At 36.3% G+C, this 17,534-nt stretch overlaps 1 protein-coding gene across 3 annotated transcripts in view; it reads left to right on the plus strand.

Moving 5' to 3' along the window:
- COL21A1 (collagen type XXI alpha 1 chain) overlaps nt 1-17,534 on the plus strand; it is a 102,599-nt gene that overhangs the window by 52,241 nt on the left and 32,824 nt on the right. For all 3 annotated transcript variants that reach the window (XM_025149095.3, XM_419902.7, XM_004940463.4), the window contains 7 exons: nt 4,538-4,591; nt 6,947-7,000; nt 9,027-9,080; nt 9,980-10,033; nt 10,707-10,760; nt 10,844-10,897; nt 12,048-12,101. In XM_025149095.3, the coding sequence (XP_025004863.2) occupies nt 4,538-4,591; nt 6,947-7,000; nt 9,027-9,080; nt 9,980-10,033; nt 10,707-10,760; nt 10,844-10,897; nt 12,048-12,101 (378 nt within the window). The remainder of the gene's footprint in view (nt 1-4,537; nt 4,592-6,946; nt 7,001-9,026; nt 9,081-9,979; nt 10,034-10,706; nt 10,761-10,843; nt 10,898-12,047; nt 12,102-17,534) is intronic.

The following is a 17,534-nucleotide window of genomic DNA, read 5'->3' on the forward strand; positions in this document are numbered from 1 at the left end:
GAACAAGGAGGTTGTGGATGCCCCATCCCTGGAGGCATTCAAGGCCAGGCTGGATGTGGCTCTGGGCAGCCTGGTCTAGTGGTTGGCAACCCTGCAGGGGGTTGGAACTAGATGATCATAGTGGTCCTTTTCAACCCAGGCCATTCTATGATTCTATGAAAGGGCCCTGTTGTATAGCAGAGGTAGGAGAGAAGAGATGGCACTTTTTTTGATCTCCAAGTTGCCACTGGAGCTATAATGCTGCAGATGCTCCTAGGGAAAGGTGTGAGGCATGGTTTCCAAGCACAGGACCAACTGGTATTCAGCATGTCCAGAGGGGCAGGAAAAGAGAAGCAGTAGGCAGTTGAGTACAGAGAGGAGTGCTAGAGTAGGTTGTTTAAGGATGGGGAAAAAAAAAACTCATTGAGAAAAATAGGAAGAAGGACCTTAGGAAAAAAAATGTTAAGATGATAAACAACTTCTCAGAGAAAGATCAAAATGCTTCATTCAAATTCATCAAGTACTTTCTAACATTTCTATTGCCTTACAGGATTTTAGTTGCTATAGAGATGTTGCTGATGAACTATAAGGTCATACTACAAAGTACAAATTTGAATGTAGGGCATGGATACTTGTTTGAATGGTTATAAAAACTTATTTCCTTTGACATGAATTGAAATACATAATGTATTTCATGAATAGGGTTTAAGAGCTTTTCTTTTAATGCTTTAGATGCCTGTTTTAAATGTACTGAAGATTTTCTACGAAGACTTCCACATGGAGTCTGCAGACCCATATCAGGATGTTTTCCCAACACCAAGTCACAATTTTCTTTCGAAGTTGAATTCCATTACGATTAGTTACACCACCCTACATAGTTCTGTTTACTTAGTGTTTACAGTCCTTAAATATCTTTAGACCATTACTTGTTCCGTGGTTGTTTCCTAGCCAAACAGAGCTTGTTTGCTTCTCCCTTGACTTTTCAAAGTAGACCTGTTGTAATTGCTTTATCATTTATGTTGTTCAGTGACTTCCAAAAGTTTTCAATAAGGAAGTGTACAGTGCAATTACCGGATTTTATTTTAATTTATATTTTATTCATTTTATTTCATTATTTATTTATTTATTTTCTGACGTGATACACCCATGAATGCTGTCTGAACTCCTTCCCTTTAGGCATGCAAGTGCACTGAAGATTCACCTCTGACATTTACTCTGCTATTGTACCTACAACATCTTTTGAATTGATAATTGTCATACACCTCTCTTGCTCAATCTTTTTCCCCTTACAGATAAACTAACTTTAATTTCCCTACAAAGTTCTTATTTCACTGATCGTGTTGGTGTTGCTAATTTGCTCTGTCCTTTATATAAATTCTTTGACCTAAGAAATCTGTTCTGCTTTTCCCTTTAGAATTATTTGTAAATTATTGTCTTGCTATCTAAATTCCTAAACTGAAGTCTATCTGTGATTTTGTTTCTCTGCAGCCATCTGGTACCTAAGCATCACGGTATCTTGCTGATTATAATTTCACCTTTACAGGTTTTCAATGAGTTGCAATTTATGATCACCGCTACCATCCACAACAAATTGAGAGGGAGATTTTGTATACTCAGTTGCACTGATGAAAAATAATAAATGAGAATATTAAAAAAAGTTCTGCTGGAGCAGTGTTGTTTGACAACACTGATGAAACATTATAGGTGGGATTGAATTTAAGGCACCTACATTTAGTGTTTTTAGTGTGTTCAAGAGCACTGGATGTCTAAAATTCCCTTGTTATTCAACATATTCTTAAGTATTGTACCTCAGGAGGTATGATATTCTTATGCCATAGAGCATAGGGCTGTCTTGCCTGCAGCTGCTGCTTCAAAGGGGTGAATGTCTTCTGAATTCTGTGTTTGCCTTTTGGCACTCTGCAGGTGTCTAGGGGATATGAAAAGGCAGCAACTGCTTATGTTTAAGCATCACGTTCAGGGTTAGCTATGGTACTTTTCATTTATGTGTGTTCTGTGGAATTGATGAGAGAAAACCAAGAAAAAATTAATTTTATTTAGTGGCAAATTCTGTATTTTCACCCTATCAGGAAAGTGATCTGAAAAAGGAAAGAAATCTTTAGTCCTGAACTAGCTTGAACTAGTCAAATGAAAAGTGTACTTTCGGTTTTCTTCATTACCTAAAATATGAGCTATGACACAGCTGCTCTCGGAGTGTATGTATGTATGTCACATACACACTTCTGTTGAGGGCTCTGTGAACTTGAGGAAAGAGGACTTTCTCTGGCCTTAATGAAAAAAAAATAGGTCTCAGTGTGTAGGTTGTAGTTTGATAATCCGTAATGTATTTGCCATTTAGAATATCTGTTTATAAATTGAAGTTTTGTGAGCAATAAGCAAACATGCAATTAGGTTAACATAAGTGAACAGAAGGAGATTATGCAAATTGTCAGTGATAAAATAATACATTACTACTTTTTGATAAGTGGAAAAAGAAGTATTTTGAAAGCTGGTTGTCATAATTTATAGAAACTTGCCCAAAGAATTGCTAGGTTATTTGTACCACACCTTGATTCTCTGTTTTGTATCTTATCTGTTACAGCCTTCCCTTGAACAAATACATGGAATGTGTGCTTTATTTCTTTTGAAACAGTATTACACGGTGTAGCACTGAGTTAAATGTGCAGTTCTGTAAGCTGAGAACTCTTGCCATCCTCCATTCATCTCTCACATTTTGAAATTCAGTTCAGCCAGGAAATTATCTTCTGCTATTTCTTCTTCTACTCAGAAGGAGAAGAAAGGGAAATTGCATTTCAGAGATCTAAAATATGAAATAAAGTTTTATTTATATAGGACTACATCCTACAGGAAGTCACACAAACTTTTTGCTTTCTTTGGAGTAGAAATAAAAGGACAAACTTTTAAAGGCATTTTGGCTTGGTGAGTTGTTTCAGCTACCCAGGAGTCTTATAAGCAATCTTGAAATGCTACACTATTTACAGCTAAAGATGATTTTGCTAGAACTGCCTTGAGCATTAAAAGAGAATTGCTTGATAAAGAATCCATGTAGGACAGAGACCTAGAATTCTGTTTACTTCTATATTAAGCATTACCAGCTGGCTCTTTGGGCATCTGCTCAAACATCTTTTGTGAAGAGGGCACAGAAAGTACTCTCTTGTATCTAACCAGTAAATAATTTTAGCTCTGTTTATTACTCCCAGGCAGCTTTAACTTATTTGAAGAAGAAATCAGATATAAAAGTTGCCTTCCTTGTATTACGAATGTTCTATTAGCTCCTCTGCAGTAGTGTGGAAATCCCCCTTTTAAATTTTGTACTAAGTTTTTAAGACTGAAACTCATGTAGAAATGGGATTATGCATTCTTTCAGATCAAACCAAGATCAGATTCTGGACAGCTGAAATTGAGTAGATCATTTTTCTGGGGTTTATCAAATGAAATAATATTTCCTCTTAAAGAGTTGAAAGTTACTACCTGTTGAAAGGCTTCAGCCAAATAAACTCTGTTATAGCACAATTTCCCTGGTTGTTTTATATATTTTCTCAAAAAAAACTTCCTTCTAGCTCATTTTTGTCATTGGAATAACATGCTTTTAATGGAATTAAGTAGAATTTCCTATTCTTCAGTAGCTTGTCTCTGTTTCAGGGTTCTTCTAAAACACTGTTTAATTTTGCATAGATAACTTGCTATTTTTGCAGTATTTACTGAATCCAATCTACTAGAACATTTCAGACATACATTTGGGATTCTGTCTAGGTTATCTTGTTCTTCAAATGCTGATTTCTAGTAAAGCATTCCTGAAATTTTCTTTTCGTCTCATGAAATATTTAGTATTTTCTTTGTTCCAGTCATTCAAATTTCTTTTTTTTTTTCCTACATGTATAGCCTGTTATGTACTTCTAAGTTCATAGCTAAGTGGTTACTACTGAGAATGGAATTTTTATTATCATTGGAATTTTTATTATTATTTGGAGGTTGAACTGGATGATCTCTAAAGTTCCCTCCCAGCCCAAACCATTCTATGACTCTCTGATTATTTAGAGATATAAAACGAGCTGCATAATGTATTAGAACATGCCTTGTTCATTAAAGCTTTTTTTCTGTAACTAGAAGTAAGCCTTTAAAACTCCTGGCATCCCTCAACTACTTTTGTGGAAGGAGAAAAAAAAAGGCGAAAAATGATGTCTACATATGTAGGTCAATTTGTTCTTTTTTTTTTTTTTTCCCCTCTACAGAATGGTGAGTGAAACAATATGTTTGTTACGTTCTCAAGTACAAATTCCAAAATAACTGATTTTCCTTGTCTGAAAAGATTCACTGAGCTCTAGTTTGGAGGCTGCAAACTTTAGATGCAGAAATGAAAATTTACGATAGCTGAAATCTAAATCTGAAAAGTAAGATTCTAATAGCAATTACTGAAATTTTTGTGACCTAACAAGTGGAGTTGGGATAACAATTCTTTAGAGGGATTTTTTTTTTCCCCTAAATAGGTGTTAATAATATATCTTATGAAAAATCATAAGTCTTGGTTCCTTTTTTTTAGGGTTATCAAGGATCAGCAGGAACTCCAGGTATCCCAGGAACTCCAGGGGTTCAAGTAAGGTCCTATTTCATTTTCCACTCTACTCAGCACTGGTGTGGTATCACACTGAGCTCTGCATGCAGGTTTGGATAAGGACATAAAAGTATTAGAGAGTGCCCAGTGAAGGGCTGGAGGGCAAGACGTATGATTAGTGGCTGAGGTCCCTTGGTGGGCTCAGCCCAGAGCAGAGGAACTGAGGGGAGGCCTGATGATGGCTGCAGCTCCTCACATGGAGTGGAGGGGCAGTGCTGAGCTCTGCTCTCTGTGACAGCAGCGGGGCCCAAGGGAATGGCATGGAGCTGTGCCAGAGAAGAGGCAGCTGGGGGTCAGGGACAGGTTATACACCAGAGGGCAGTGGGTGTGGAACAGGCTGTTCAGGGCAGTGGGCACAGTCCCAAGCTGCCAGAGTTCGAAGAGCATTTGGACAGCACTCTCAGACATTGGGTTAGAACTTTGGGTGGACCTGAGTGGAGCCAGGAGCTGCAATCAGGAATCCTTGTGGGTCCCTTGCAGTTTGGGGTATGCCGTGATTCCATAATTCCTGGAATTTGGAAATCTGACGTAAATTATCATCTGCTTGAGAGCAGAAAAGCTTTGCAGAGGCTTTAGGATATTCTGGATTGATATGCAGAGTCCAATTGTGTGAGATTGAACAAGGCTAAGTGTCAAGTCCTAGGCTTAGATCATAATAACCTTAAACAGCGATAAAGGCTTATGGAAGAGTGTCTGGAAATCTGCCTGGAAGGAAAGGATGTGGGCAGTCTGGGGGTTGACAGCTGGCTGAACGTGAGCCAGCAGTGTGCCCAGGTGGACAAGAAGGCCAATGGCATCATGTTCTGTATCAGAAATAGTTTGGCTGGGGGGACTAAGGAAGGAGTTGCCCTCTTGTACACAGCACTGGTGAGACCGCACCTCAAATACTGAGTTCAGTTTTGAGCTCCTCACTGTAAGAGGTATCTTAGTTGCTCAAATATGTGCAGAGAAGAGCAATGAAGCTAGTAAGGGGATTAGAACATGAGTAGTGAGGAGAAGTTGAGGGAATTGAGGTTGGAGGAGAGGAGGCTGAGGTGAGACATCATTGTTCTCTACTGCTACTTGAAAGCAAGTTCCCATGAGGAGGGCATTAGTCTCTTTTCTCAGCTGACGAGTGACAGGATGAGGAAACAGTCACAAGTTGCACTAAGGGAGGTTTATCTTGGATATGAAGAATAGTTTTTTTATGAAGAGGGTGGTCAAACATTGAAAGGGGTTACCCAGGGAAGTGGTGGAGTCACCATCCCTGGAGGTATTTAAGAGATGTGGCACTAAGGGATATGGTTTATTGTTAAGAAAAGGTAGGTCAGGTTTTTGGAGGGCCTTGGTCATCATGAAGTTCTTTTCCTTCATATGAGTCATAGAATCTAGATGTTTTTATGGTTCTGTGATTCTAAATGCTACCTACTCTCTCCCTGTATTCACTATTTCTCATTGAGAGCTGAGGTGCAAAGAATAAAAGAGGCTCCAGGGATACCATGAATTCAGGGGCAATCCTTGGATGAATTTCTTTGCAACTCACACAGCCTTGGGGTTTGTAGGTAGGCTATCAATTAGATCACAGGTGTAATCACTGCTAGTTAAGACCTGTAGGAGCAGGCCTCACCTTGGGCTTCGATATTTTCATTCTGATCTAGAAGCCAAACTGTAGTTCCTTTTGTTTTAATTTGCACTGATAAGAGTGATCTTAAATCATGTCACGGCAACTGATTTGTTCTAGGTGGCCCTGCTTGAGCTGGGAGGTCGGACCAGGTCACCTCTGGAGGTCCCTTCTGACCTCAGCCATTCTGTAATTAGCCACTAATCACAAATCTAACAAAGATTTCAGATTAAGTCCGAAGTGATTGAAAAGAATTCTTTTTCTTCTGCATAATATTTAACTTAGGAGCATTTACTGGATAGTTATTGCAAACCAATGCCGTATTTTACACGTAACATGATCCAGTCTTGCTGAATAGTTGAGAACTTAATTTGTTGAATTAAATATCTGAGAGTGTGCCCACGACTAAGAGCCACACCACAACACAGCATATGTGAAGAGTATGTGATGGATATATGTAAGGAAGGGGACATCTGTACGATCTGTGTGACAATCCTTTTTGCCTGTGGTGCTTCTCAGTTATAGCAAATAACAGTTTTGATGTTCCCAAGTCATGGATTATGACAGCGTGCCAAATTCTCACATTAGATACATTTCATGATTATTTCTGCTTTAGTGTCCAGTTACCAAAATGCTGTGATCAGGTAATTCCCTGGGTTGCATTGCATTGCATATCTGGGTCCCATTCTGTAGCACTGTGTCTTAATATTTCAGCTGTTCTTTTTTTCCTCTCCTAGGGACCACGTGGCTTACCAGGTATCAAGGGAGAACCAGGAAAGGATGGAACAAAGGTAAAAGCAATCAAACAAACAAACAAAAAAAACCACAAGAGAATTCTTATTCTTACATCATTTTGGTTGTACAATTAATAATATCAATCTTTTCACAAGAGTCCTCTGTGAAACTCTGAATCTGGTCACCCTTTTTTAGTAAAGTTTATATATACATTATATATACACTGTTGACATACAAGCTTATTTTCTTTCTCATGTATTAAAACTTCAACACCTTTTTTTTTTTTTTTTAATGGAAGTTCATTTTCAAAACAGATTTTACTATAAAATTTCCTTCTTCTGAAGTTCCCAATCCTAAAAGCAGGTCCATACATTCATTACTGTTTGATACAACTCTCTAATGTATTATTCAAAACGAAAAATGTGCTTATGTGTCCTGTTGCTTTAGTGGTCTTATGTTAATCTAATTGATCAGTCAGTATCAGGCCATGTACTGAAAGTAAGATACTGATGACAAAAAATGCTATTCTCCTGGCAGTGTAAGGTTGTGACAGATAGAATATTTCCTAAGCTCAGTCCAGCCCTGTTTAAAGTATGCCAAGAAACAGGGCTTCCACCACTGTTTTAGAAAACTTCTTCCACAATAAAGTAGGTCTTGCCATTAGAAATTTTTTCCTGATGATTAAGCCCAAATGTTCATCTCTTAATTTCATCCTCTTACTTATGAAGTTTCTACAGCAACTAATTTAAAACTATTCCCATTGCCAAGTGTTTCAGTTTACCCAAAAATTGAATCACCACTTCTGAGCAGAAATTAGGGTTCCATTCTTTTACAGCAACAAGTAATGGATACATAAAAGATTTATTTTATGAACTTTGCTATTTTTTTTTCAACTGCTTTCCATTTCTATTGCCTGCTATCCATACTATTTGTTGAGAGATACTTTGATTGTATTAACCCACAAGCTTTAATTCCCACGGTTGTGTTCCTGTCTTCTGGCATGTGTGACAGGCCACTAGAAATCTCCTTAGGCATGGATGATTTTGATAAACACCACTGAGACATGTTATCTTCTGTACTTCATCTTAGAATTAAAAAAAATATATAAAATAACTTCCTGGGCATAATTTATTATTCCTCTCTCATGGCTGAAATATATTATACAAATTGAAATATATCACTCTATTTTATGTTAGAAATTAACAGAAAGATACCGCTGTGATTGTCCAAAAACTATCTGGTGATTTGTTCTGTTTGGAATGAAGTAGAGCCAGTCCACTAACACAAGTGACTTACCTTTTTATTTGCTCCAAGTCAGCAGGTGCCTAGTTATAATTTAACCTCTTGTTGTAATACCTCAAGGAAACTTGCAGACTGATTGTCTGATAAATATCCTCAGTACCAGTAGCAAAAGTTCTGAAATTCCTGACATTTGTCAGCTGTGAGGACAATAGAAAGAACTGTTGTTCTGGCTTGTGTTTTCGATTACCAACTGCTTTTGCCAAAGTATATTGTTTCTTTAATTGAAATGAGAACTCATTTGTCAAAGTGCCAAATTTTTATCAATTTATTTTGGTTTTATTTTTTTATTTTTTTATTTTTTAAAGAAAATGCTTAATACCTTATTATTGATTATATTACTCATCCAGAGTAAGCTTGTAGGAAATTTTATGAGATCAGTAGGTGTTTGATATTATCAATAAGAGGAATGGACAGAACCATCCCACATTCAGGGACTTTCCTTACTCTTTGGGTATTAGGAGTGGGTGGAAGAATTGTCACAGTTCCTACAGAGGTTTTCAAAGCTCTTTGCAAAACTTTTAAAAAGTTGCTGCTTTGGAACCTCAGTTAGCCTTATTGGGAGATTACAGTAAAATGTTTAAAACATTTTAATGGTTACTTTTTATTTTCTGCATTAAATTGTGTTAAAGATTAATGAACACACATCAGTCAGCATGCCAATATTATGTTGTTGATATGGTAATATGTAACATCTTTACACTGTTGATCAGTTAGATGATGAGTATTATTAAATACTAATTATTTTAGATATAAAGATGTCAAATATGTTTGCTCTTTCAGGGTGACCGTGGACTGCCTGGTTTTCCTGGATTACATGGGATGCCAGCACCAAAGGTTGAAAATAAAAGCTTGTTACAATATTCTTATATCTCAGCCTACTCTATAGCTTTAAAAAAAAATTAAGTGCTTATGTGCAGTACTGATGCTGTTGATGAAATACATTAAATAAACAGATCTGATGTCAAAATTGAGGGGTAATACATGCCATAGGCCTTGATTAATGGCCAGTTTTCATTGCTTGATTGTCAAGCATTATCAAGCAATCAAAACTACCTCTGGGTTTTTTTTTTTTTCATTTTTGTTCTGTTCTGTGGAATTTTGTGTGAATTACTTTGAACTTCAATTTTAAAGTACTTCGAATCTTCTACATCCAAGTAATGTATCAGGAACTGAAAAATAACCATAGAATTTTCTTCAAGTCATTCAATTTAAGTGACGGTATTTTGACGGTGTATCTCTGGTGTAACCGGAGTAAATTACGTATGTTTTCCACAGCGTCATCAAACGTATCTTCTATGTTATTATGCAACTGGATTGACTTCTTAGTTTTTCCAAATCTGTTTTTTCAACGTTTCATATAAGGTTTTCATGAAAGTACAGCACTTCATAGAGAGCTGAATTTTCACTGAAGTACCAACCTATAGAAAGTAACCAGAAAGTCAAAGTGCCTTCTGCTCAGTTTCCATTGAAATGAAAAGCAATAAACCTGTGAGTTGTGGAGTGTCTCACCAATGGTCAGCCTAGGTTTCTTTCTTAGGAAAGCTCGGAAAATTCAACATTTGCTTTTACTTTCTTGATAATTTTCTTTCTTTATTTTTTTCTTTTCTATCAGGTGGAACCCTTTGCCTGCTTCCTTTTACATCATTTGCTCTCTGTATTTGTGTATATATATATATACTTGCGTATATATCTTCTATTTTTAAAATCAACTTATTCACACACATTTTGTCTAGGGAGAAAGGGGCCCTAAAGGAGACCAAGGAGTGCCAGGGATATATGGAAAAAAGGCAAGTAAAATTATAAAATAATGTTATTGATATGTCTGGTGGGATTGTTTGTCACATTTTTTTCCCACTTCTGTGCAGTGTTTTTACCCTGTCTTAAAGATGTTTCTCAGCAGTGCTGCCATCTTGGCTGCTGGGCCCAGCTGTGCACTGCAGCGGGGCCATTGGAGCTGGCTGTGTGTGGCATGGGGCGGCCTGCTGCCAGCACCTGGGCACCTGCACCTGATAGAATATCATTTGTGTTTTCTAAGAGCTGTAGTCACAGAGGATTTAATTCTGCACTCCTAGTTCAGTCATCATTCCACTGAGGATATGCTTTTGTTTAATAACAGTGGTATTTGGATATCTTGATAACTCTCTTCATCCTTTTGTCAAGGTATTTATGTAACTCATTCTAATATAAGACAAAATGCACATAAATATATTTTTACAAATGTGTCTATGCCTTTAGTTGGGTATATATATCTTAATATTGCAAAACAGTCTGGACTTTTTCAAGCATATTTACACTTTCGAAATGGATCATAATTAATCAATTCTTGCCTATGTTAAGAAATGAGCAGATCTTCCACAATATTTCAGAATAAGAAATAACATCAGAAAATGCTGTTTAAATAGGTTGAATTTGAAGCATAAGTGTTTAGTATTATTTATTTTTGTTTGTTGCTTTTCTTAGGGATCAAAGGGAGAAAAAGGTGATACAGGGTTTCCAGGAATGCCTGGGCGATCCGTAAGTTCTACCCAGACAATGTGATGTGCCTTTACCTTTTTTTTTGTGTTAATTTGACTAATGACTGTTAACTGTTGCCACAGGGAGACCCTGGCAGAAGTGGAAAAGATGGATTGCCAGGAAGTCCTGGTTTCAAGGTATTTAGAAATATATATTCATATATTGACAAAGTCTTAAATAGTATTCCTGTTTGTCTAAATATATTTAGTTTATTCTGTGGAGAATAACTAGAAACTAAAACAGTATTGGGAAATGTCAAAGTTTACTGCAATGACTGGGCATACTTCACTGATTACAGGTAATAGTAGCAGTTGTTCAAAAATTTTTAACTACCACACATTTCAGGACCTCTTAGAGTAAAGTGTTATATTGATAAATCAGAAATTTGGAGAGTATATTGAACTGGTTTCGTGCTTCTAAACAGAATGCAGATGATTCAATACATTAATGTGAAAATGTATACATTTAAACTTCTTGTCTATTTTCTTAATTACCACAGTACAAAAATGTGACTTGTGAAATTTTATTCATTTTAGAATGTAATACTGCAGCTGTATTCGTTCAAACATTTTGTTAATTTGACTTCCACATCTGCTAGTTATAAAACGTTGCTTCATTCTGAGTCCATAATCAAACTGGGAGCAGTAACAGGCTGTTTCTGAAGGAAAGCTGGAGCTTTCCTGTTTTCTTACAATATTCATCCTGGGAAAGAAAATGAAAGAAAAAGCATGCCTTGAAACCCAGATGCTACCCAATGTGAATTCAAGATTCATTGTAATTTATGTCAGTTACTATATTGTATCATGTATGTAATTAGTGTAAATTTGTTTGATGAACTTCTGCAATTGTTTCAAATTTTCAGAATATTATGGGGATCATATATATTTTGAGTAAGAACATGAAGATTTGATTGTATCTGGTACCACTGTAGTTCTGAAGTGCTTTGGAACAGTTTTCAGACAATCAGTTGTACTAATAATAAGACAAAACAATTTATTAGAGCTGTATGACCTTGAACAAACAGTTGCTGTTCTGATTCAACTCTTCCCAAATTTTGAAAGGTGATCCTCTCTTATTTCTTTTTGCAAACTGTTTGACAGCTGTCTCCTGGGCACAGAATATGGGAATTCTGGACTGAGAACTCGCTGTTTTTGTAACTGTTTTGTGTGTTTTTGCTTTGCATTTTACTTTTAATAAGAATACTAATTTACCAATTGAAATAATAATTATTGTGTAAAAGAAGGTCTTTTTTGAGTATGGTATCTAACAATCTTTATCATTTTAAAGGGAGAAGTTGGACAGCCTGGATCTCCAGGACTAGAGGGACATCGTGGAGAGCCTGTAAGTAGTTACATTGCTGACATTATTCTTAGATACTTTTTTCTTTATTTTTTTTTCCTGCTAATGGATATTGCCCTTCTTGTTTCACCCATTTTGATTTGTATTGGTTTCTATGTCCTTTTTTGTTTTCTATTGTTCATCATTTCATTTGGATTTAATAAAAGAAATAAACTTTTAAAGTCAAAGATGCCTTAAAAGATTCTTAATTATGTTGCTGTTATGCACCAATTTTTATAGATAATATAAAATTGTCTCATTATTGACTTATTTCCTATTGATAGGATGGTTTGGCTAGTTATTGGTGGTTACTTGAGGAAAGACTGGCTGTTTTTAACTCTCATTTTTGCAACATGGAATGTGTTATATTATATACTTGTTAATAAAGTTTACTTTTCCACTTTCTGCTTTCTCTCTTTGTTCATTGACTTCTTTGTATCTTGTTATACTGGCCATGTTATCTAAATCCCTGATCTATTAGCTTACCTGGTAGCATTTTGCTGCATTTTCGTTTTTTTTTGTTTCCCAATACATTGTTCCTCAGCTGGTGGTTGGGAGACTTTTTTCCTGTTGTTTTTATGTGGTAGACGATGTCTCCCTGGTTTCCTTGTTTCGCCCTTCAAGGCCACCAGTCAAAAAGCAGAGGATCTAAGGTATCTGAACAAAGCTGAAGGCTTTCAGTGCTGATAGTGAGCCAGCTGTCTTCAAGCCATGAGTAATCATTCTGTAGGCCAAGAAGTAATTGGAGCTCAGCTGGTGAATCACTGCCTTTCAGATGTATTGTAAGATAAGAAGGTGAAGTTTTGAAAGATTGTGAATTTATATAGTATTGAATGTAGCACCATGACAGGCAAGTTTTTAATACAATCTGGTTAAGCCAGATTATATTATATGCTCCAGTTTTAGTTAGTGGAGGTTCTTTTGAAGAGCAGAAAGTCTATGTGCTGATCAGGAAATTGCCTCAAGGTAGCCAGTACAATATGTGAGACACCTAGTTATGTCTGGTTCTCTACCTGTGATGCTGGTGTAGTGCCAAATTGTATGGGCAGGTGTGGTGCCTCTGTCTGTTTTGGACTTGGGAGTAGAACAAGAGATATCTCCATGCAACCACTATATGGCAAAAGTGTGTGCCTGGACTGTGGGAAATGAAAACTATCCCAGTCAGCCACAGTGGCTAGTATATGTGGGCTCCTTTATTCAAGTAGGAAGTAGTGAGCCTTCATCCAATGGAAAGTGAACTGAAATGTGGGGCTGTGGGGAATGCCTTGTGCAATTCACTGCTTCTGTTGTTTTTGTTTTTCCTCCAACACGTATTTGAATACATAATGTGTAAGCTCCTCTTTGCTCTTCTGTCACCATGATTTCTCTAATTCAAAGTAGTCTTCTCTAGAGGGATATCCTAGTAGTTAGGGCACTGATGTGGGAGAAAGGCACCCAGCTCTCTTATGAACTCCCTGATACAGTGAAATAGGCAGCCTAAACTCAAGACAGACCTTGTATGTTTCTGTTGAAACTATGTTTTGGCCAACCAGATGCACCTGTGGCCCTGGAGCAACTCAGTAAGTTGCATGGATATCTCAACCACAAACAATTTTTATTTCTTCCATTCAGCCACATTAGTGTTTAACATGGCCTAATTTGTTAAGTCTTTTTAAAAATAGCAGTCTTTGAATCTTTTGATAAAAAGAGCATGGTTGCAAAGTGAATGCATCTTGAAACAATGTCTAAGAAGCAACTGCCTAGGACAGGGAGCACAGCTGAACTGAGCTCCCAGTGCCTCCAGCAACTAAGAGGTGTGGTCACTTTCTGGACAATATGCCATACTGTCTCATATATTATTACTCTTATTAATCCTCAAATATACGATCAGGAAAGAATAGGTTATAAAAATAATGCCAAGTGAAATGGTTGTTTTCCCTTGGTAGTACGAGGGGAACTGAAGTTAGCAAGGCCATCTTCCTGATCCTATGTACTCTGTATAAGAAAAACATTTCATATTATAGACAGAATTCTCTCCATAGCATTTGGTAAAGCTAGTAATCAAGCTCAACTTACCAATGACAAACAGGCCATGCTCCAAGTGCAGTCATGCTGTCATTTGAGTGGCACTTTAATAGCTAGTCATGCATCTTACTGATGACAGGCTGTTTTGGGAAATACAGTTTTTTGAGGGGCAAGATGTCTAAAGGGTAGAATAAATCAGTTCGTATTTGAACTTAGTTTCAGCCTAGTTCTCCTTTCTAAGGTAGGTAGAGCTTTGTCAGAGTTTGGTTTCAGAGAAAGCCAAGTCAGATTTGTTTTTACAGGTCTGCAGATGGGAATTCTGAAGTGAGTGCTTGTGGATGAAACTGGCAGGACGTTTATAGCACTCTTCTAGGCCTGGCATATGCTATCTTGCCACAAGTAATGTGTCTGACCAATTGCAGCTGCTGATGTTTACTCTCCAGACATCATATTTTTCAGAAATACATCTGCAAATACTTAAAATGATAGAATTTGCCCTTAATATTTAGGCCACATCATTAGAACTCAGATGTGGTCTTTTGTTTGTGACAGTGACAATAGTACAACTTGGATTTCAGCTTCTGAACAGACTCCTGCTGTTATACCTACTCCTAGCTTGTCTGTTTGTCTCCTATTACTGCACCAGTACTGTCAGTGCTAGATCAATGCATTTTCTAAAAATTACTCTCTAAAATTGACAAAATGTCTCATCTATGCTAGGGTACCAGAATTCTTTTTGAAGCATGCTCAAGATAAAGCAAAGAAATCACAGACTACAGAAGTTGTATTTTCTTTCACAAAGCAGAAATCTTTGACTCAATCAAATTATGTGAATAGGTAGCCTGTATATTTGGAAAGTAGACCTAAGGTTAGTGTAACTGTGCTGCATCTATAACCATGTTGAGATTAATAGAAATAGAATGCAAAGAGAGGAAGTTCCTGACTTGCTTATATGGTAGTATGCAGAACTAAATATATTCTTGGTGCTTCTTCTATGTGTGCCACATAGTATTAACACCTGTCCCTTACTGTATAATTTTCCATCATTTCCTTCTTACCAACAAATTGTCTTTACTGTAGCCTGTAGAGTGCAACACCTCCATGAGGCAGGATGTTTTGTCATGTGGTCTTTACTATGTTGTGTTACCTCTTATCATTTTTGGCATAGAAAACTATGGAAAAAGCAAACACAGTCCTATTAGTAATTGCTTTAAATGTACGTTGATAAAATGCCTGTCCATGTTCTCCGGACAAATAGCTGATAGCTGATCATAAAACAGGAAATAATAATATTTATTTATTAAAAAGTAGTTGCAGCTGGTTCTGATGAACATTCTTCTTCAGTTCACCTGTTCATTTATTATATCGCTGACTGTCGAAGGTGACAGGTAAAATGTGCAAATTGTGATACATGCAAGTCCACTATTCTGTATAAGATGGAACAGGAAAATAATTTTAACATGATAGACAGTTTGAGAGAGAAAATAGTCAGTTACCTGTGTAATAGAATGGGAGTGCAAATAATGGAAAACCCAGTAATTGCTTCATACTATTAATGGAACAAAGCTTAAAATTCACAGTTAAAATCTTTCCCATAGATAGAGGAGTGTAGGAACTATGCTAATCTCCTTAGGAAAAATATACTATTCACTTTGCCTTTTATTAAAATAGCTTAATTTTTCTACTTTTAGTGATCATATTTATCAACAATATTGACAGAGATGTTTCTAATAACAACCATATTCAAGAATGCAGAATCATGTGTTAATGGATTGTCAGTCCTATCATTCCAGTTCAGAAATGATAACTGTTGACTGAGAAAGCAAAATATCTCCACCATACGTATACATGCACTTATTTTCTTTGCAGTGACTGTGTTGATATACTTTGCTTAATACATTTTATATTATGTTTTTTGTTTTCTACCCATTTTCGTTAATCAAGAAATTGCCATTTTTTTTAAGTTATATTTTCTGTCATCTGCATTGAGAGAGTGATTTATGAAATATTCTTATCCTGCACTTAGAAGCAAACCCAAAATCTCTGTAGGATGAGTATGCAGTAGTGGCTGTGACAAGTTGTTTGTTTTTTTTTTTTTTAATCTATAAGTGTTTCTTAGTTAATTTTCTGAATGCACCTATTCTGATTATTGTTATACTTCTGTTTTCATTCTCTCAGTAGAAAACTGCAGGATAAAAATCCTATTAGCTTTTGAGCACTCCAAGGATCACATGTTGTGTAGGTTTAGTAGCTGTGAAAATGTTTCATGGAGTACTAAATGGTTGTTTAAATTTTACGATGTCTTGTAGTAGGCACTGTTATGAAAATAATCTATTTAGAAGCAATTATTCCCTGTCAATCATTAAGACAAATGTAATCAGCATACACAGGACACTCAGCAATCTGGGTGGTGCAAGTCCATCAAAATTCTTAGCTTCAAAGCTAATATTTATACTTTTCCACTAGTCTGAGATACCTGAGTAGTGGCAGCTGAGCACTGGTGGCTTACTTTCCAAAGGTACCAGCATTCCAGTCATAAGGGATATAAGGACTAGTGTTTTCTCTGCACATTATGTCTTCTGGTGATTTCTTTCTTGAAAAATATGCCTTGCACCTTTACTTATAAAGTGAAAGGGCTATTCAAGTGGGGTGAGGGTTTTTTTTTTTTTTTTTGACATAAACAGCTGATGCAATAAGACTTTATTATAATAAGACATTATTATTTCTTCACAAATAGATTTTGTTGGTCAAATTAATTTTTTAATGATTGTTTACTAAGTTCATCTAAGCTAAATTTTTATAAGCAGGGTTACTTTTCTGATGACAGTCTTCTCCTTCCCTTCTTCCACTGCCAAAAAGAAAAAAGAAAAAAAAAAGAAGAAAAAGTAAAAGATAGTGCATCAGTAATTTTTCCTTATGAGGCTCTGTGGAACTGTGTGAGTAATCAGGGCAGAGTCTTCCTAAGGACCTTCTAATTGCTGGAGCTACTATTACAGATGCTAATCTTCCTACTTGAGAAAGAGGGAGATGACAGCTTTGACAACACAATAGATTCAGTAATCTTTCTTTAATTACATAGTGCTTGCTGTAAGCTCAACTACATTTTTTAGATTTTTTTTTAGCGTGCAGATTTTCCTCAAAACACTCAAAAAACCCCATGCTTTTTGACTGCAGGTTTTCCTGACAATTTTAACTTCTAACTAAATTCACTTAAAAGGTACATATATTTTTTACAAAACGTTATTTGCGACATTGCTTATCTTCTTCATTTGATCTGACAAGTTTCGTTAATTAAATGCATTCTATCTTGCATTTTCAACAAAGTTAATTGCTGTTAAGAAGATGAATGTGTGAATGGTGATATAAAGAAACAGGTGACTAGAAGACCTCTGGGACTTCTGGCAGGTTAATGTCAATGGCTCTATTATTCAT

The sequence above is a fragment of the Gallus gallus genome, chromosome 3 (genome assembly GCF_016699485.2).
Source record: "Gallus gallus isolate bGalGal1 chromosome 3, bGalGal1.mat.broiler.GRCg7b, whole genome shotgun sequence".
NCBI lineage: Eukaryota > Metazoa > Chordata > Aves > Galliformes > Phasianidae > Gallus > Gallus gallus.